Here is a 19,726-nt window from a genome sequence, read left to right on the forward strand (position 1 = left end):
TGATGCCATTCCTAATTTTAATACTTGCATCTCTTATGATAATCCACACCCCTGTATAAAGTTATAGAATTTTAGGCCGAATATTTCATACTCAAAATGACTAAAAAGTATTAAAAGGGCGAAACAATGTCTCACAAACTGGAGGAATGGGCGGCTATGCGCTACACAAAATATGTAATCTGCCTATGTAATTGGTTAAAAGGCCGCAACTGTACAGATGTGTAAATTATGTTCAGGTTGATTTTTGGCAAAAAGGTCTGTGGGAAGTCTTTTCATCTCATAAAATGCAACCTCATAAACTGAGTTATCTCTTAGAGGAGGTAACCAACGTTGATTGTCCTATCCAGTTGTTTAGTGGCGTGCTCAGCTAAGCCTGCCCCACCATATAGTCTATGATGTCACTATGCATTATAAATAAGAGTCCCTGACAGGACTCTAGGCACACTCTCTCCTGAATTTCCTGCGCTGCGTTCCTGATGATCTGATCTTCAATTCATCCTGCCAGACTCCAGAGCCCACTGCCAGGCCAAAGCATAGCTGACTCTACCCCAGCAAAGGCCTTTATTCAGAAAATCCCACTATAATCCAATTAAAAAGGGGAAAAGCTGTGGTACCCTTTTTGGGAAGCATCCTGAAACCAGACTGGCTTCTTGCCAATACCCGCATGCCAGCTGACCTTTAGTATCTGGTGACCAGACCTTGCCCAGCTGTCTTTTGCCAGGAGAGGCCGCTATCCGGTGACCAGAATCTTTTGTGACCAGAACCTGTTGACTGTCCAAAATCCCAGACTCAAAATTTGACTGCGAGTATAAGCCCATCACAAAGAAACACAGTATTCCCATCTTGACCCTTTTGTCTTTATTTCACTTTCAAAGCAATCCTATCCATACCCTGGTAACTTGTTAAAACTGTTAGAAGTCTCTGTGCATCTTGTAATCTCCAATCGTTAGCTTCCATTTCCTATTCCTTTTTGTCCTGCATAGATCGTAAGCCCTCAGTCATATTTGGAATAATTAAAGTAATTTCCACATAAAGTTGAACACTGGGGTGACAGGGTTAAAGTCGTGAATCAACCTTGGATCTTACTGTGTCCCTCTTTATCAATATAGTCTTGATATTGTAGTTTAAATCAAACCTGTACTTTTCTCCGCAGATTTTCTTTCCTCTTTCATGGCTTCATTTTACCCGAATCAAACCTTTTTCTATCTTGCATATCTCATCCAGTTTTATAACTAGAGACATTCTGTCACTTCCATATTGCCCATGTGATATACATCTGTCTCCCAACCCAAATCAGAGTATTTCACAGTTTTTCATAAAATGAGTTTGTCATTTTAAACGGGAATTAAGAAAATGCAACTTTCCAACGTGTGAATGCTTTAGAATTGTATGCCTTTTGTTGATCCCTTGCCTTGTGATTGCTAGTGTTTATGCACTACTGCCTTTGTGAGAAATCTTATTTGCCTCAAAAATGTTACCGCACATTAATTATTTGTCAATTCTGAGTGTCATTTTATTCCGTTTGCTGCCTACCTGCTACTTCTTTCCATCCACTCAGAAGTTGATTATTTGTGGGTTGAGGGAACATTGCAGGGGGAAACCCTAACTTGGGTGCTATCTATCCTAATTCAAAAAGTGCTCCCATTCAATTGTGCGTTGGAAATGTTCTACTAGAAGGGTAACCAAGTGCATTGCTTCCATTTTTAATGTCATCATCACCCCATTGGTGATTGCTGCCCAATATTAAAAAGTGTGATTTTTGTGAATTCTAAAAATAAATAAATCTTGTATTTTCACCAACCGGCCTGGTTCATGGTCCGTTGTGACCCGGGATATTTGTCAAAGTGGGTGCGAGACGGGTTGGGTATCGGCTCAATTTGAATTAATTGAAATTAAAGAAAAAGCATTCCTATTGAGGGCCACATCACAGGATAAGACCATGTGTCTTGGCCCGTGGTGTGATGCCTGATTGGTATCCTTAACAGGAGAAAGAAAGAAAGAAATCCATATTAGGGAAACGGGAGGAAAAACCTAGAGGAGTGGAGTCAGAAGGAGAAACACCCCAGAGTGGGGAGAAAAGTAAAGCGCACCAGAGTGGGGAGAAAAGGAAAACGCGCCCAGGTGCGGAGTGAAAGAGAAAATAATGCAGAAAAAAAAAACAGAATGGATAAAGAGTGATAACACCACTGATAAGGGAGTGAGAAAAACAACCCAGAGTGAAAAGACTCAAGAGGGGGAAGTAAGAAGCAGGAAATCCCCAGTGTGTTGAGGGAGAGAGAGAAGGAAAGGGATTGATAGTACAACACAAAGTGGGGTAGTGGGGAGTAAAGAAGAGAGATACCAGAGAAAAGCAGAAAAGCCCAGAGTGGGGAGTGGAAGAGAGAAAAACAAACAATCCAGAGTGGCGTGAGAGTGAGAAGTCCCCAGAGAGGGGAGTGAGACAGAAAAACGCACTAGAGTGGAGAAAAACGGAGAGGACCCCAGGGAGCAACGTGACAAAGAGAAACACCCCACAGTGGAAAGAGAGAAAGAGAAGAATCCCAGAGTGGAGTGTGGACAAGAGAGGAACCCCCAGAGTGGGGAGTGGGCAGGAAAGGAGCCACAGAGTGGGGAAGAGAAAAACAGACAGAATTCTAAGGCGGGAAGAGAGACTAATAAGGAGGCTCGGACTGGAGACATCTGAGCAACAGTCCAACTCATCAGGAAATGTTGAACCTGAACTATGGGAAACAAGGTTGGGGGCCAAAAGCCATCAGCCAGCCCTTTCAGTTCACAGTTCCACTTAACCTTGCTGATGGTCATTGTTATTGTGTTTTGTTGAAAGATGGAGAAAAGGGTTAGGTTAGAATAGGATTTTGTATGGAGGACTGTTGCAGTTTGATTTGACATCCTGACCAGTACCCTTGTGACTTTCTTTTATAGAGTAGGGCTTCAGTTTATTTTTTTTGACTGACTAAACTAAACCTTAAAACAATGTCCAGTGGTCCGAGTCCTGTTGGTGACCACATCCACAGTTACTCCGTGGCCCCATTCCAGATACTAAAATAACCTCACCAATTATCATGGGTCAACTAAGCTGCACAAGTAGTCTAAATGTAGCGGCCACATCTAACTCTTATTCGTCCTATACTTTTTCCTAACATCCAACACCACATTCTCAATCAATGGCCAACATATATATAGACCCAGGGACAGTGTACAGAGACACAGACAAGCAAAAGTAACAACGATTATATTCACGAAACTTCAAAAACACCTTTAATAACCTACAAGGCATTCCTCACAGGGGAAGAAATTCTCAGGTGCAGTTGACACTTCTGCTGCAAAGACGTAAAGCGTCCAAAGAAAAACTGTCCCCATCTGAATGCAAAGTTAACTGTTCATGTAAACATAACTGCATGATGCTCTGCCCATCTGTACTCCTACTCCTTAAAGCTTCTAGTCCCGCAATACAGTACGTATAATTATCAGACAATCTCAATTCCATCGTTTCTTCCTTTGCTAATACATACTCAACCAGCAACACCCTGCCTCGCGATCCTGATTTTGAATTTGATGAGGTTTTGGTTGACCATTTAACTACAAAAACCTAAGCATGGCTTACAGTACCCCTCTCCACCATCCTTGCATTCGTCGTTGACTGGCCTAGGTTTATACTGGATGTTATCTGGGTTTTCAGACTGCCTCACTGGTCAACTACAGCCACCCAGGCTTAGTCCTTCTTCATTCCGGCTTTTACTAATTAATCGTTTCCACCAAGAGCCAACTGAGCCCACATCTCACACACCTTCAAGCATCACCAGCCCTTTGAGCTGTGCAGCAATACAAATAAAATGTTTGCAAACACAATGGCTAGATTTTTTTCTCGTAAACTACACTATTAAGAAAACGCTTTCCAAAATGAAATGTGCATTTTATTTCCATAAAATACTGCTTTGCCATATTTTGTGAATTTTGCAAGAGGAAACGAAAGTAGGTCTGCTTTTGAGCTTGTACAGTATCAACATGACCGCATATGTACACTTTGGAGCACTCTAAAATACCAAAAGCATTAAAAAAGAACAAAAATATGCATCCGAATCAGAGTCTTATGGGAAACAAGCGATTCAAAACGTATCTGTTTCATTAAAATAATGTCTTGAGGTTTATATAAGCACATGGGATTTGTCTCAGATATATATTTAAGGGGATACGTTCTCCCCTACCAATCCCCCAAGCCATCAACCCCACTGCTCATGGTTTTCACCTGTGCATATAATCTCTCAATGATGGATTTTGCGTGTGTTCGCAAGCGAGCAATCACCTTCTGTCCGCGTTCTGCCATCTCTTTGTACTTTGAATGATATCTGCACTAAAGATTGGCCTCGGGCTCTGAAATGCGATTAAAGATATAAATATTTCACCACTGCTGAAATGAACCTACATTTTTGATGAGTTTCATCAGATTGATGCAGAAACACCAATCTAGATACTCTTCCTATCGCTGCAGAACATGGGGGCTGTTATGTTTAATAGACAGCTCTTGCCATTGTCATGAGGATTTTTTCAAGCTGCTGTATATTTACATCAGGGCCTTTTTTGGTCCGATCGACAAATTCTTTGCACAAGTTGGTCTTTAATGAACACCATTTTCTTTGAACTTGTTTTAAAAATTCACATTAAATTCCCCTCCATAAGTGCATATTTCTTGATCTGACCAGTGGTGACATATTCTCAGTGAGACATCACTTTCTGTTCTGTCACATGCAGAAGTGATTTTATTCCGAAAAACTGCTTCACCTTCCCGCAGCATCCTTATAACAAAACAAAATTGTAAAACAAAAAAATATATGAAAACCATAGGAAATTAATGAGGGGAAACCAATGAGGGGTATAAACTCTTCCTGTTTGAAGGCAACAACCAGAAAACAATGTTTGCTTTGAAAGAAGAAATATTTCAGCCTGAACAGAAATGAAAATAATTAACAGATGAGATACATACAGGGCAAAAACAAGACAACAACCTTCAATAAATTGAACAAAAATAGGTAACACACCAGCAAACCAAAGTAGTTTTAGCAGCATTTCTTTCATTTAAACACTGCAAATGTGTACCTGATTCTGTGAGTTCATTTTTAGAAAAGGGTTGTTCTTGAATATTTACTTCTCTAGATACAAGCTCTTTCGGAGTCGGTGTCTTCGACTATTGCCAGGAATACAGTTTGATGGTTTCTGCAATCTAGCTCAGATGACTACAAAAAACCAGTTTAATTTCTGTTAACACTTCTTTTGTAAAGTCTTTTGACTTTGCCTTTTGATCTGAGCTGTCGGCTCTAAAATTGAAGTGCAAGCTAAAAAGGATCTAAGTCTATGGCTTTGAATTTTGAAAAATGGCTTTTGTAGCATGCTCTGATTTACTTAATATATAAATAGAGCCCCACGATGACCAACCATAACCAGAGCCCCATCGCATTTCTTGTTCTGTTACTTTATTGCCATTACAGAGATCTGAGAGGGAATCCTAAGCGTCAAGCGATTGCTGATAATTAGGGAAACAATGAACAGTGCAGGGAGACTTGAAAGTTGGAATGAAAGGACCTGGTTTACATGTACCCCATCCTTTGTTGGGGGATGAGATCTTGTCTAGTGACTAAACTGGTTTAAGTAGATCAAGAAGACTTGGCATGTATTCCCAGACTTCCTATTTGGCCATAACTGCGATAATCATCTAATCGTCTCTGCCCTTGCCTGATAAATAGGGACATTTACAATGTATATCCATATACCCCTGAGTTAAAGTAAGGTTAAAGTCACAGAACAGTGGTCTCCAGTTCCAAGTATCAAGCACCAAATCCACTTTGGCTATCCACACAAAATACAGTTGAATATGCATGTTAGGAACAAACTTTCTTTTGGGCAACTTTCCCTCCATATTCTATGGACCCCCAAACCTTTTTGTTTTGTTTTACAACTTGTCCTGACTTTTTTGCAGCGAAGTAAAACCTTCAGCTTCACTTCACTTCACTGGCCTTTTGCTAATTTGTTATGGGGAAACTGACTAGTCCTTCAGACTGTCAGTTCTGGGAAACTTGTTTCCCTTTTGTCTTTTGGCATGTTATCTGTTTGCGCAACTTTTTCATATTGCACAAAACATCAAGCAGTGCAACGGGAATACTTTTGAACCACCCTAGGCTTACATCAAAGCGATTTTTGGTTACTTCTACATTTGCCTAAAGACAAGCAGGCGGCAGCACTTAAATTTTTAAAATGTTTGCTTTATCTTTAGTTAGATCATTCGTGTTTACCGTTTTTGGATACTAACTGACCAACTGTGGCTAGTGTCCCAAGATAGCCGTGTAACACGGTTTGGCACATGTTTTCTGGGCATTTTGATTTTTTGGCCTTGATCCTGCCTTCTGAGGTCAGGAATTCCCTTTTCTGGTCATGCATTTTCCCAGGAAAGCTGCTGTTTTCACGTGCTAGTGCAAGCAATGTGTGTATAGCTGTCTGGTCCAAATCCACATACTGGTGCCAGTGTGTCTAGTGTGCACTCATTAGTCAGCCCCATAGTGGTCCCTGATTGGGCCAGTGTTGGTGTGCATGTGTGGGATAGATTTTTCTATTGGACAGTTGAGTTTGATCACTCAGATGAATTTGGGATAAGGAGGAGTCCTGCAGCTATTCCAGCAGATAAGAAGAGGTGCCCAGTATCCTGTGTAGCTGTGCAGATGACGGAGATCCAGAGGACGAATTCTTAAGAGGCCTGGTGACCATTTGTGCTGCTGTCCTAGTGAAGCCCTGCTGGACTACCTGATCTCAGAAGACCCTTGTTGGTGCCTTGATCCCTCGGACCGGTGGGACCAACCAGTCTCAACGCCTTCTCACAATCCTGCAGCCCGGAGCCTTTCGAAGTGTCCATGGACCATCCGGTGGACTGACTAGCTCCGTTTTGGACTACTTTGCTAGATGTGTTGCTGTTCGGTGTTATTGGCACGGAACTTCGGGGGTCTCCAGTTAATCCTACAAGTCACCTTCCTGCCAGGTTTCAGAATCCCAGCATCGACGGGTCCTGTTCGGCAAGCCTTTCTTTGTTTGCGTCTGCCGAGACACCTGCTGTTGCCCGTGTGCAGTGACTGTCGCTGGAACTGGCCATTCACCGTCTGGCAGAGTATCCCGAGAGTCCTGCATCGGTGCCTACTGCACTTCTTTTCTGCAAAGGGTTGTGCTCAGATCCTGGACCCGACTGAAAACTCCCTTGCACCTGCAGCTCCTGGCCATCTTCTACTGGATCCAACATCAGGAAAACCTACATTCAGTAACCCCCATTCGCCCTGCCAAGTCCTTTGGGAAAAGTAAGGGCGGTGAGTAGACGCAATACGTACTGGTGCCCCTATCTCCTCCATTATAAGCTTTGTGAAGAACTTTGATATATATTCCATTGCTTTTAAACGTTTGTTCAAAAAGCTGCTCTAGAAGCATGAAAAACATTTTACTTACTTAATTGTAAATCCCTTTGATAGGCTTCACACCAACAGGAACATTTCCTAACTTTGTTCCTTCTTCTAAAGGTACTTTGTGAACTTTTGGGGACAAGGCCCCCATTCAAATTAGAGTTGGACTCAAAGTTAGAGTTACTGTGGATTGGTTACGCAATTGTCTAACTACTTATCTTTCCTTTCAGGTGTAATGGTGAATTGTATGCATTGTATTTACCAACTGTGACTGTATATATGTTTTATATTTAAAGTGTTATGGGACATTAACTGCTTGACATTTTTTTCATAGTGTGTTGTTTTGGGGCCTATAATAAGAGTATTTTTATACTGTGGGGTTGGCATCATGGAAGGAGACGTATACAACAGATTCAATATGTAACAATAGGCTTTTTTTTATTAATGAAAAGGTCAGGATGGTGTAAAGACTAACTTGCCCTATGCTAAGCTGGGACTTCCCTAGCTAAAGAAACTTAGGATAGTCTGTGTCAGTAAGTTCAACGGAAAAGTCTGTGTCCAAAACCTATGCTTGCCCTCACAGCTAAGACAAAGCAATGCGTAGGGATGCCACCCATAAACTAAACACGGTTCCAAAAGTGACGTTCTGAGCTATTTCCAGTTCCAGCTTACTCTTCAGCTTCCTTTCCCCAAATGTCAACAAGCTGAGCACAAGGTTCAAGTTACCTTCTTTTGGATTTTAAGTCAAAGTTCCACACCTTTGTAAACGTCAGGATGCCCTTCCCCAAGTTCAATATAGTTTGAGGGCCACAAGTCTCAAGATTCCTTTCCGCAATATAGTTTCAACAATTCTTCACAGCTCAGGGTTCCCTTCCCTAAGCCTCATAGGCCCCAATGGTAGTTCTCCTGTTGACAAAATAGAATGTTTCCTTGTTAGCATATAGGGGTTCTCTGGTCTTGGCGTAGTTGTTAGAATGCATGGTCCACCATTACAGGTCACGCAACCAGGAACCTTGAATTCACTTTGTGAAGTTCATTATTCAACATATAGGAGTTCTCCGGTCTTGGCGCAGTTGTTGGATCATATGATCTACTCATTACAAATCACGCAACCAGGATTCTTGAGTTCTCTTTGTATAGTTCAATCTTCAATAAACAATTCAGCTCAATATTAGCAGTTGTGGGATATATTTACCCACTCCACTGTACTTCCTTCCACAACCAAGCTGCACTTCAGCAGAAGCAGCAAAATGGCTGCGCTGGCTCCTGTGAGCACCACCGCCGCACGGCAAAACTTCTTTTTGCAACTACAAACAGATGGCTGCACCATCTTGCCAAGCAGGAATTGGGCAGGATTGAACAAGGGTGCACACTGAGAAAGCCTGCCAGTGTGTTCTTACATGTACAAAATAAGGGGAGTGAAAAGCAGCTTTGCTGCAAGTTAAAGTTACCCATTGAAAAAGGGAAATATTTACATTTAAAAATGATGCTTCTCTGATGTTCTTTTCCTCTGATTCCTCATCACACTACTTTTATTAATGAGACCCTGCCATGTTTGTTCACATTCATATTGTGCTCCAACAGGCAAGAGCAGTGCCCCTGAATGACAGGCTGTTGTGCAGAGCCAAAGAAATCAAAAGAAGCTTTACTTCAGCTACACAGGAAACGCTTTAATGTTGGGCTACAAAATATCAAAGATCAATGTGTCAAAGAGGCCCTGGATCTCTGGGCCTATGTCAATTTCAGTGCATCTGTATTTAAACAAATTGCTGCATACCAGAAGCTAACTCTGGCTACAAAACAATGTGGGAATTCCGAGGGAGGAGAAAAACCGAATTTGCAAAGAAACATGTCAGCAGCCATCACATGTTTAAATGTACTTTTGTAAATAAAGCAAAATACTTGTTTAAAAGTGTAGGTTGGATAAGGACCTGCCCTTATCTAGCAATGTGAAGGGGTTTGTGCTGTGAAACATATATGGGAGAAGTTATTCAACAGGCTTTACTCTGTCATATAACAAAAATAAATAAAATAAGGAATTACAATGCATTGGCTACAGGGGGGGGAATCAGCCCCAAACAGGTTTCTGCTTAGGGGTTGCCAGCAACAAATGCCCTTCACAGTAGATGCTAGAAAACACAAGTGATAATTTCTACCTTGGCAGACTTGTCTGGGCTGAGGCCTCTTCCAAAGGAACTTCTGGGACACCAACCGGTGAAGTGAAAGTGGCCACAAACCTTCAATCAAACAAGTGAAATCCCCCCCACACCGAGCTGAATTGACAGTTGGTGGTAGCTGAAGAGAAAGAAAAAGGGTTCCAGTGAAGGACCAAGGATGCCCATTTGTTTTAAAAGACTATTGTATTAAGAAACTTTTAAAAATGGTTATTTTTACAAAAGAAATTTGCAGGAGTGTAAAAAGTTAACAGTTTTAATGTCATTTTGTGGGTTTTAATTTAAGACGTTGAAGACTTCTCTGTCAACTTGGGAACAGAAATGGCAGAGAATTGGATATTCCACAGAAAGTGTACCTGATGCCAATGTGAAAATCAATATTGATATGCCTAATGATAATCCGGGCACATGTATAAAGTTATAGAATTTTAGGCCGAATTTTTCACACTAAAAATGACTAAAAATGACTAAAAGGGTGAAACAATGTTTCACACACTGGAGAGTTGGACTGGCATATGCTGCATAAAACATGTAACCTGCTTATGTAATCTGTTAAGATGCCCCAACGGTACAAATGTGCCATTTATGGCAAAACCGGATTTTAGCTAAAGTAACTGTGGGCGGTTCTGGACATTGTAAAACTCACATCATAAATCTGACATCCTGCCCTTGAAACCCAACCAGCTAAAAGGAAGCTGGTAACTATCACCCCTGACCACTCCAGTTGTTCAGAGGCGTGCTAAGCTAAGCCTGCCCTACCCAATAATTCTATGATGTCACCATGCTCTATAAAAAGGGTGGCTGACAGAACTCTGGACAGACTCTTTCCTGAATTTCTTCTGCCTGCGTTCCTGATCTTCTACGTTCATCTTGCCAGATTCCAGATCCCACTGCAAAGCCAAAGCATAGCTGATTCAAGATTCCACTGCAAGGCCAAAGCATTGCTGACCATCCCAGCAAGGCCTCAATCCAGAAATCCCACAAAAAAATCCCAATAACCAAAGGGAAAAGCTGTGGTATTCTTTTGGGAAGCATCCCGAGAGCAGCCTGGCTTTTTGCCCACTAACTGAATGCCCGCGGCAACCCTGTCATCCAGCTCTCCTGATTTTCCAGTGACCAGACAGGCCCAGCTGTTGTTCTGCTAGGAGAGTCCGCCGCTACCTGGTGACCCGAGCCCTGGAGTCCAGAACCCGGTTGACTGTTCCTAATGCCAAATTTAAGAGCGGACTGTGAGTATTCCCCATCCCATAACACATAGTCTACCCCATCTTGACTTTTGTCTTTGTGCCACTTTCTAAAGCAACCCAATCCATACCCTGATAACTTGTATAAGACATTTCTAATTTTCTGTGCTCCCTGTTCTTGTTTCCTAGTGTTAGCACAATTCTTCCATTCACCTCCTCTTGTAACTCATTAGTAATAATTGGAGTAATTTAAATTACTTCCCACATAGATCACAACCCGGCAGGAAAATGTTGACATTGTGAATCAATCTTTGAACATACCGTGGCTTTCTTTAACAATATAGTCAAGATAATTTAGTTTAAGTAAACTTTGCCTTTCAGTTTTCAATCGGATTTTCTCTTTTGAACTGCTCTATTTTCCTAAAAACGATCCTCATTCTATCTTACAAATCTCTCTCAATTCTTTAGCTATAGCCTTCCTTTCACTTCTGTATTGCCCCTGTGCAGTGCATCCATCACCTTGCCAAAAAACCGCATTCCGATTCTGTGTTTTTCACCCGTTTTTTTAGACAAAAAAAATGTTTGGCATTTAAAACTGCAAACCAGAGAAAATGCAACTTTTCCATGTGTGAATTTGGCTGCACTGTGTTTTCAATTTGTTTTGTGAACTGTATGCATTTGTGATACCTTGCCTTATGGTTGATAGTGATATAACATATCTAATACTAACATATGTATATCCTTATTTAAACACATATATAATTATTTGTCAAAATCCGAGTGTCATTTTAGGCCTTTGGGTCTTATCTGCTGCTTCGTTCTATCCACTCAGAATTCAATTATTTGTGGGTTGAGGGAACATTGCAGGGGGAAAAATTAACTTGGGTTCCATCTATCCTAATTCAAAAAGTACTCCTATTCAATTGTGCTCTGGATATGTTTTACTAGAAGTTTTACTAAGTGCTTTGCTTCCATTTCCATGGTCATTATCACCCCATTGGTGATTGCTGCCCAATAATAAAAAAATATTATTTTTGTGAATTCTAAAAATAAATAATATTGCATTTTCGCCAACCGGCCTGGTTCATGGTACATTGTGATCCAGTGTTTTTGTAAAAGGGGGTGTGAGACAGGTCGGGTACCGGCTCAACTTGAATTCATTGATATTAAAGAAAAAGCATTCCTATTTAGCACCACATCCCTGGCTAAGACCAAGTGTCCTGGTCTAGTGTGTGACGCCCAATTGGAATCCTTACCACAGTTTGCGGTTTCATTTGGTTCAATATTCAATATTAGCAGTTTGCTTATTTTCATTCAGTTTGATATTCAATATTAGCAGCTGGCTCATTTCCATTCAGTTTGGTATTCAATACTAGCAGGTTGCTTATTTTCATTCTTAACAATCTAATGAGGATTTTGCTCGGACATCATCTCTGCATGGCTCCCCTTTTGTAAAAGGCTTTCTTTCTTTATACAGAGACTTTCGAGAACGTATCTTTGATACGCGACCACTCTGTTACTTTGTATTCATTAACTTTCTTCATTTCACCATTATTCATTCTTTACCATTGTTCAGGGATTTTAAACGCTCATGGACAATTATTCACTACATTATATTCACTTGTGCCTTTCACATACCGGGTTTCCCATTATTTGAAACTCGCCGGCTTTGTTCTTGGCTTTCAGCTGGATTCTGTTGAAGCATCTTTTTCCTCCAATGTCAGGGCCTCGCCAGCAGGCCCTGAAGCACCCCATGGCACCAATCTCAGCCCAGGGGAACAAGCATTTTTCCCTAATTACTTCATTAGGGAACATCACACCTCTCGACTCCTTTCTCTGGACTTCATCGGCTCTCTGGAGCCATGGCTCCCTTGCCACATTTCCTCTTGCTGCCTCACTCTGCAGACACTCAGAGTCTAAGTCTCTCGTTCTCCCCCAGCTTGTCCTGGGCAACTCTGGCATCTCAACTGCTCTCCCAACTCGCTCGCCTTCCTTCCTGTTCCTGCTTATTTTATATTCTCCTGAGACTTTGATAGGTTGCAGGTGTGCATACTTTGTTTCAATTGCCTGTCTTTGCTGAACCTATTAGTGGGACATGTCTGTTCAGTATACTGGTGTGCCTCTTTTATCATCTACTTCGTCCCCGTACCAAAGTGGTGAGAGTGAGTGGTGTTCATTACTCTCGGTGGTTTCTTCCTCGTCGCAGTACCCCTAGAGAGGAGAAAAATGGGTAACTGATCTACAGTAACCCATAAAGGTCGGGGAAGGGTTAAACTGGTTGTCACTAGAGTAAAGGGCATACTGTGTCTCATCCAAAGGTACCCCATTCCCAATCCTTCTACCACTATTTCTAGTATGTCTGGGTTGATATCTCCTGTGCTTCTCAGGGACCAGGGAACATGGGGGAACAGTATCCCATAACCACCTCTGGGATAGGGGTACGTGGAATACTGCATCTAACCCACGTGCGTCCCACTTCCAATCCCCAAGGACCCTCCACCCTTGTGTTCCTCGCTTGATCGCCCACTCCCCAGGGTTGGGATCCAAAAGCTATGGCCCTGCCCTGGCCACCCGCGTAGGGGATCCAGGGGGAATAGATGCGAGGCAGCCCTCAGGATTCTCACAGTACTTACTGTCTAAGTAGAATCATTGTGGGAACTCATTGTGGATTGCTGTCCCCACTCACCTCTCCTGAGACTTAGCCTTGACCATTCTTCCACGCTTACCTGGATTGGGTTTGGCTAAACTCCCAGAGGCCCCTGTTGACGAAAAGCTAGGGTGGCCTCCTAAAATCTGTCCATGTTGCCATATTTTAGAAATCCGTCTTAACAGGGAATATCTGAATGGTTCCATGTGATATAATCACGGCAAAAATTGCAGTGGTAAAAAAATATTGCGGCAAAAATGCCGCTGTTTTTGCTCCGCAGTCTATGTAAAACATGCAGGGGACACCCCCGCAACTCCCGGACCCATTATACCATTTAAAGGCACCGGGGACACCCCCGCAATCCCCGCTACCCTTAAATGGTATAATGGGGCACACTTTTATCGGGTCAAACGGCAGCATTTTTGCCGCAATATTTTTTTACCGCAACGTTTTTGCCATGATTATATTAGATACCATCTGAATATGATCGGAGCTATTGAGGACCAATTTTGGAGACCCCTAAAATAAACCAAGCTATGACTGCAAAGGTGCCATACTCGAACCTAGGGGTTGGAACCAAAAGGAAAATATCACGTCATAGTAAGATGCAGTTCATAGCCAGCAACTTACATCCTGTAGAAGCTTCTCCAGATTCTCCTGCAGTTCATAGAAGTAACGGGAGGTGATCAGTCCATCTCGTGATTTGTCCAGACAGTCCCGAGCCAGCTCAATCACCTGATGATGAATGAAGCTGAGCACTCCGTCAGCCAATGGAAGCACGTTTTCCGGAGCATTTGAGGCAGTGAACTCAGCCAGCCGTTCCTCCATCTGCGCCGTGGCCTGCAGAAAGGAAAAGACATTGACGCACATTGTGTAATTCAATTACACTCGCTTCAACACAAACCGCAACATCTGAAGGAATGAAAATACGAAGCAACACAGGTTCCCGCTTTTGGTGATCCCAAACACAGTTTAACTTTTTATTGAGTCAAGGCAGCATGGTTTTCTTAGGGATACACTAGATTTCTCCAGGTGTGCAAGGTCAACGAAGGCAGAGCCGTTGCACTCCCCTCTTTTACTTTCTTTATCATGCAAAGTGCTGACAAAGGCTTGTAATGGTATAAAGTGGGAGGAGCTTTGGTAGGCGTATACACATCTGCAAGGAGGGCATATAATCAATCATCTGCACATTGACAAAGTCTCCTGGCATAATGTAGGACCAAAAGAAGGACTCAAGGGAAGTCACATTGACTTGAAAAACGTGTGATATCTACAATGCATGTTGAAAAAAATGATCGTATTTGGTGCAATGTATGTCCACAGGTTAGACTTGCGGAGAGCATAATGCACATTATAAATCGTTTATACAGCACCAAACCACCACTACAGTGCTCTCAAAGTGCCTAGGCGTGTCTGGAACTTAGCATATTGTTCCTCCAACGGGGTAGTCAGGCAATCTGAGGAGGAAAGAAAAAGGAGGGGCCAGATAAAACGAACAGGGTTTAAAACAGGAGTGGGGCAGGTTAAAGGAAGGTGGTTAGTTTGGGGATTATTTGTTGTTGATTTGTAAGGTACTTAGAGGGTGAGGCTGAAGTGAATGCCAATCCAGATGAAATAGATCATAGATAAGGATGCCAGAAATGTGGAGGGTAACGAGAAGAGAATATTTAAGTGAGGGCAATATTGGAGATAAACGGGTATTTTTAAAAATAGTGTGTGGCTGTGTGATGGACTTTAGATGTGTTAAAGCAGATCCCTGGAGACTGTTCTCTTATTGCCTGGGAGTGTTTTTAATTTCTCTTGCAAAATCAACTCTAGAAAAGGATATCTGTGACTGCCAAGTACAGAGGCCAAGAGTGGCTACATAAATAAACACTGTCTGAGAGGAAAAGGTTTGGGGGTTGCTGGTGGCACTCATGGCTGTTATTTCGGGGCTGACCAGTCCTTTAATGGCAGGATCAGACGGGTATGCAGATTGATATCCGTCTTCTATGGGTTTTCCGACACAGTAAGAATAGGAGTTTTAGGGTACTATTTCACTAAAATAGAGGAATCCACGTTCCCATGATCTGGAGGTCTACTCACAGTTACTTCTATCCTTGTCCCTCGCCCCCGAACAGGGATATTTATCCAAGTGGCCAAGCAGATATGGCGCCTAGAGAACCTGCCTTTCATCTTCTCCTTCCCTCTATCCCTTTTGAGTTCTCACATTTGTCTATACACTATCACCTTTTGGATTTGGCAACCAGATTATCCCCTGGGTGATTGGTGGAAGAGGGTACGCTTAGAACTATTAGATGAGGAATCCTCCACACTTCAAGGGCACCTTTTAGCATATCCTCAGCCTATGACACAATCTTACACTGCCTAATTCTAATACCATGCAACAATGTACTAGAAAATGCCTTCATGGAAAATTCTTGGTTCTATGGGCAGGCTTTCATAGCACTCGTCATGATTAGGGCTCTCTTTGATCCATTACAAAGGATAAGACATGCACCCCTTAAACAACAATCAGCCACAATCCATCACAAGAGCTTTGTACTTTTTCAATTGTCTAAGTTTCAATCCGAATCCCACTGACCCTATGCTCTCACCTCTTCGCGTTTGTCCTTACCCGTAAAGACCACAGTCTGGTTACTCCCGGCGGGACCACAAACCACTATCCGGATAAACCCTAGCACTGTAAGAGCATTAGGGTGGTGACGGGCACAGTAGAAAAGCTTACTAACTTAACACAAAATGATAGCAGACCATTGTGAGTAGGCACCATCCCATAGTGCAGGTTATTTGACCTTGCTTGTTCTCAGTAGAGGGGCTCTCTCACTTTAAGCAAAGTACTTTCAATGAGTACAATTAATGCATAGCCACAAGGAAGACTTAGGGTAGTGGGAACAATTCAAGACAACAAGGACGATGTGCAATTGTTATAATGTATGTTGACTAGGATGACGTGATATGATTGGGATGACTAGCAGGAGTACAGTGCATGTCAATCAAGGCGAATTATAGCACAGACTGTATAGTGTATTTTGTTCAGAATGACTCGTGGTGGGTACCATCAATGTCAACAAAAAGCACAGAGGGTTGGTACTATGTATACCAAAAGGAGGACTTGTGGCAGCTAAAATGTATGCCAACATGGAAGGCACCTATTGGTTTAAGGCATTTCAACAAGGGTTAGCGGTGCTGTGGGATGTTTTTACCCATGCATCCAAGCCCTACCATAAAACTGTGCGTTACTGGCATTGAAAACATCATGATGGCTAGAACTCCCCAGAGTGCACAGGGAAAACATGAACAATAGGCTGCCACCCATTTTTGCCTATGTTGTGAGCACAGGAGGGCACTGCCTAAAACACCATTGGGCTACACACACAGTAGCCTGAAACCATTGGGAATGGCAATGCTGATTGCCAAAAGCAACCCAGAACTGTGGGGAATTAATTTTCTTAATGTCAAAAATGGATGCAATACCGGTGCTCACCACTATCAGAAAGCCAGCGTTTTAAAACCACCAGACTTGTGTAAAACTGAACAGATGAACCCAAACCAGGCCAAGGAAAGACTTGCTAAGAGGTGGATACAATGTAAAACTATATTCTGAAATGACTTGAAGGAAGTAATTATTTAATGTATATATAAAAAATAGCTGCATGTAAGTTGGATTTGAATGTAGAAAACTGGGAACTAAAGTGACATTTAGCTGAATTCTGCCTGACAACTACCCCCGACAGGAGAAACCGGCTCAGCCACTCTTCCCAGGCCTGGCTGCACCCTGCTGCCCCCACCAAAAGGAGATCACACCTCTCTGATTGAATTAAGGGAGTGGCAACTGGGGACTGCAGGGAACTGCACAATGGGCCTTCTTTGGCTCAGGCAAATGTTATATTGGGGGGTCGTAAAATGGCTTCCTCTTGGGAGAAAATGGGAGGGGCAGTGCCTCTGCTAGCAAACTGAGCTTGGGGGAAGTGGGCAAACCAGTTATTCCACCATGTGATGTGGGAAGCCACACCCCTTTTTGACCAGGGCATAATTTTAAAAAGATAGATAACTCATAGTGCCGACTGGTCAAAAATATATAAATAATACCATTATTCTTGTGAATTTTCAGTGCACATTTTAAGATGTCTTAGGACCCTGTGGTATGTTCCTGGGGATAGTAGCAGAAAAAAGGTTGTTACTCCAAATGTCTGCATGTTAAAAATCTGACACTTCATCAATTAATGTCCATACTCCTTGCGCACATTTGTGTAATTTTTGGTAAATGTCCGATATTGGTAAACCGACCAAAAAGCACAAAATGTTGTAATTTCTGAATCCCAACTCGCAGGAACATGGGGCTTGAACATAGACCTGTCTTAATTCATCTATAATATGTACATGTAATGTCAACCACTTGTGTATCTGGGAAATATGTATTTGAATCAAATATAGATTTGTGGGCATATTGACCAGAGGAGGATCCTCTGACCCATAAACAGACCTCATCATGATGACAATCCATTTCCTTCCCCCAATCATGGGAGAGGGGAGAATTGGGCCAATGACAAGTAGAGAGGGGCAGGCTCAGTTATGCCACGCACACACCCACTTTCTTAACACATAAAAGCAGACAGTGCAGGACAGGAGGGGACATTCACTTTCCACTTTCTTGCGGGACACTTTGCCGGGAGACTCCAGACTTCAAATCCATCAACCTCCAGAGAGACCAGAGATCCAGAGAGACCAGAACTGTGCAGTGCTGAGAGCAGAACCAGAGACCAGACCGCTGTTCAGAACCACCCGCCGGAAGTCCCGTCCAACCTGACCAGACCTTGACGGCTTACTTCAAAAATATAGTGCAAGTACTCACTGTGCCAAAACCAATCTCTTAGTTTAAAATAATCTAATCCAAACTATTTTAGCCTATTAGAACTGCCTCCTAGAATCGTGTCATTCTGTCATCTTTAAAATTGAAAACTGTCATCTGTCATTTTGAACTTTTAAATTTCAAATCCGAAAAACTACTTTCACAAAATCGTCCGTATCTCCAGAACCGTTTGTGTTAGGAACGAGATTTAACGTTCATCTTAAAGCTAAGATTCTAGGCTTTCCACCGAACATGGAACCGACCTGCTACTCCTTATAGTGCCTCCGTAATTACGCTCGACGTGCGCAATTAAATTTGCCGCGATTTGACATTTGCACAATTTCAGCCACGTGTAAAAATCAGCAGCTTCTTGCTTTCCTTTGCTAAAATTCGTTTTAACCTGCTGGTTACTCATAGAGCATTGCTAAAGTGACCCTTAACTAATATAAACTAGATATCACTCACCCTGAACCTCTACAAGGAATTAAAATCAATTTTAGCATCATTTCACTTCATTGCCACTACATTCAAAGCATTTTTGGCCTGTGTTTCAAACCTCTACCTGTTTTCCTCTAAGCTTGCTGGGGGGAACTGCATTTCGTATTGCATTTTGTTGGGATTCTTGAGGACTGTGCGCTCTCCTTCCATTTCTTACATTGCATAGGGGGGGGGGGGGGGGGGGAGTGAATTGTCAAGGAAAAGTGATTACATTGTCTTTTGTTGAAGCCATATCAAGTTAGTTTCTGTACTGCATTTCATTCATCATTGCGCTTCCTTGAACCATATAAAGCATTCTTTCCCACCTTATTCTTCTGTTCCTATTCATAAGTTACCTCTTGCTGATTACTGCTCATATTCACAAGTGTACTATCCATTATCAATTTATTTATAGAAGTGTGATATATATATATATATACATATTGTTTACATTTTCAAGTAAACCTTTTAAATTTGCAAAACAAGCCTACTTCTTGGCTCAGTGGGGTCAAGGGGGATTCTAAGAGAGGGGTGTTATACAAGGGTTCATCATCCAGATTATAACTTGCCATAAAAATACATAAATAAGGGCTTCCCTTGGGCATCCCAGACAAGGCACAGACTTAGTGGGATTGCTTGATCGGAGTCACTTACAGTGCGTCCCAATGCATGTAGACATATAGGAATGGTGATGGTTACCATCCATGCTAACAATTAGGGCTTGTGAAGAGTACACTTTATGTGAACAACGGTTAAGTGCGATTGGGATAACGCATGTGAATATGCAGTGGACGTAATGCATTCTCACAAGTATGCCTAGGGGAGGTTTCTATATATTTATCCATGTATTCATTTGATACTGAAAGCATTGCTGAAAAAGGGACTCTACGTTGATTTAAAAGTGGCACATAAAATAAGACAGAGGAAAAAGACTCAAAGCGAGGTGGTGTGGAGGATAAATG

The 19,726-nt window shown here is 42.2% G+C and overlaps 1 protein-coding gene across 11 annotated transcripts in view; it reads right to left on the reverse strand.

Annotated features, from left to right (window-relative positions):
• LOC138548762 (microtubule-associated serine/threonine-protein kinase 2-like) overlaps nucleotides 1-19,726 on the reverse strand; it is a 2,396,492-nt gene that overhangs the window by 487,766 nt on the left and 1,889,000 nt on the right. For all 11 annotated transcript variants that reach the window (XM_069642298.1, XM_069642297.1, XM_069642303.1 and 8 more), the window contains one exon: nucleotides 14,066-14,275. In XM_069642298.1, the coding sequence (XP_069498399.1) occupies nucleotides 14,066-14,275 (210 nt within the window). The remainder of the gene's footprint in view (nucleotides 1-14,065; nucleotides 14,276-19,726) is intronic.

This window comes from Ambystoma mexicanum, chromosome 1q, assembly GCF_040938575.1.
Source record: "Ambystoma mexicanum isolate Mex_15411 chromosome 1q, UKY_AmexF1_1, whole genome shotgun sequence".
NCBI lineage: Eukaryota > Metazoa > Chordata > Amphibia > Caudata > Ambystomatidae > Ambystoma > Ambystoma mexicanum.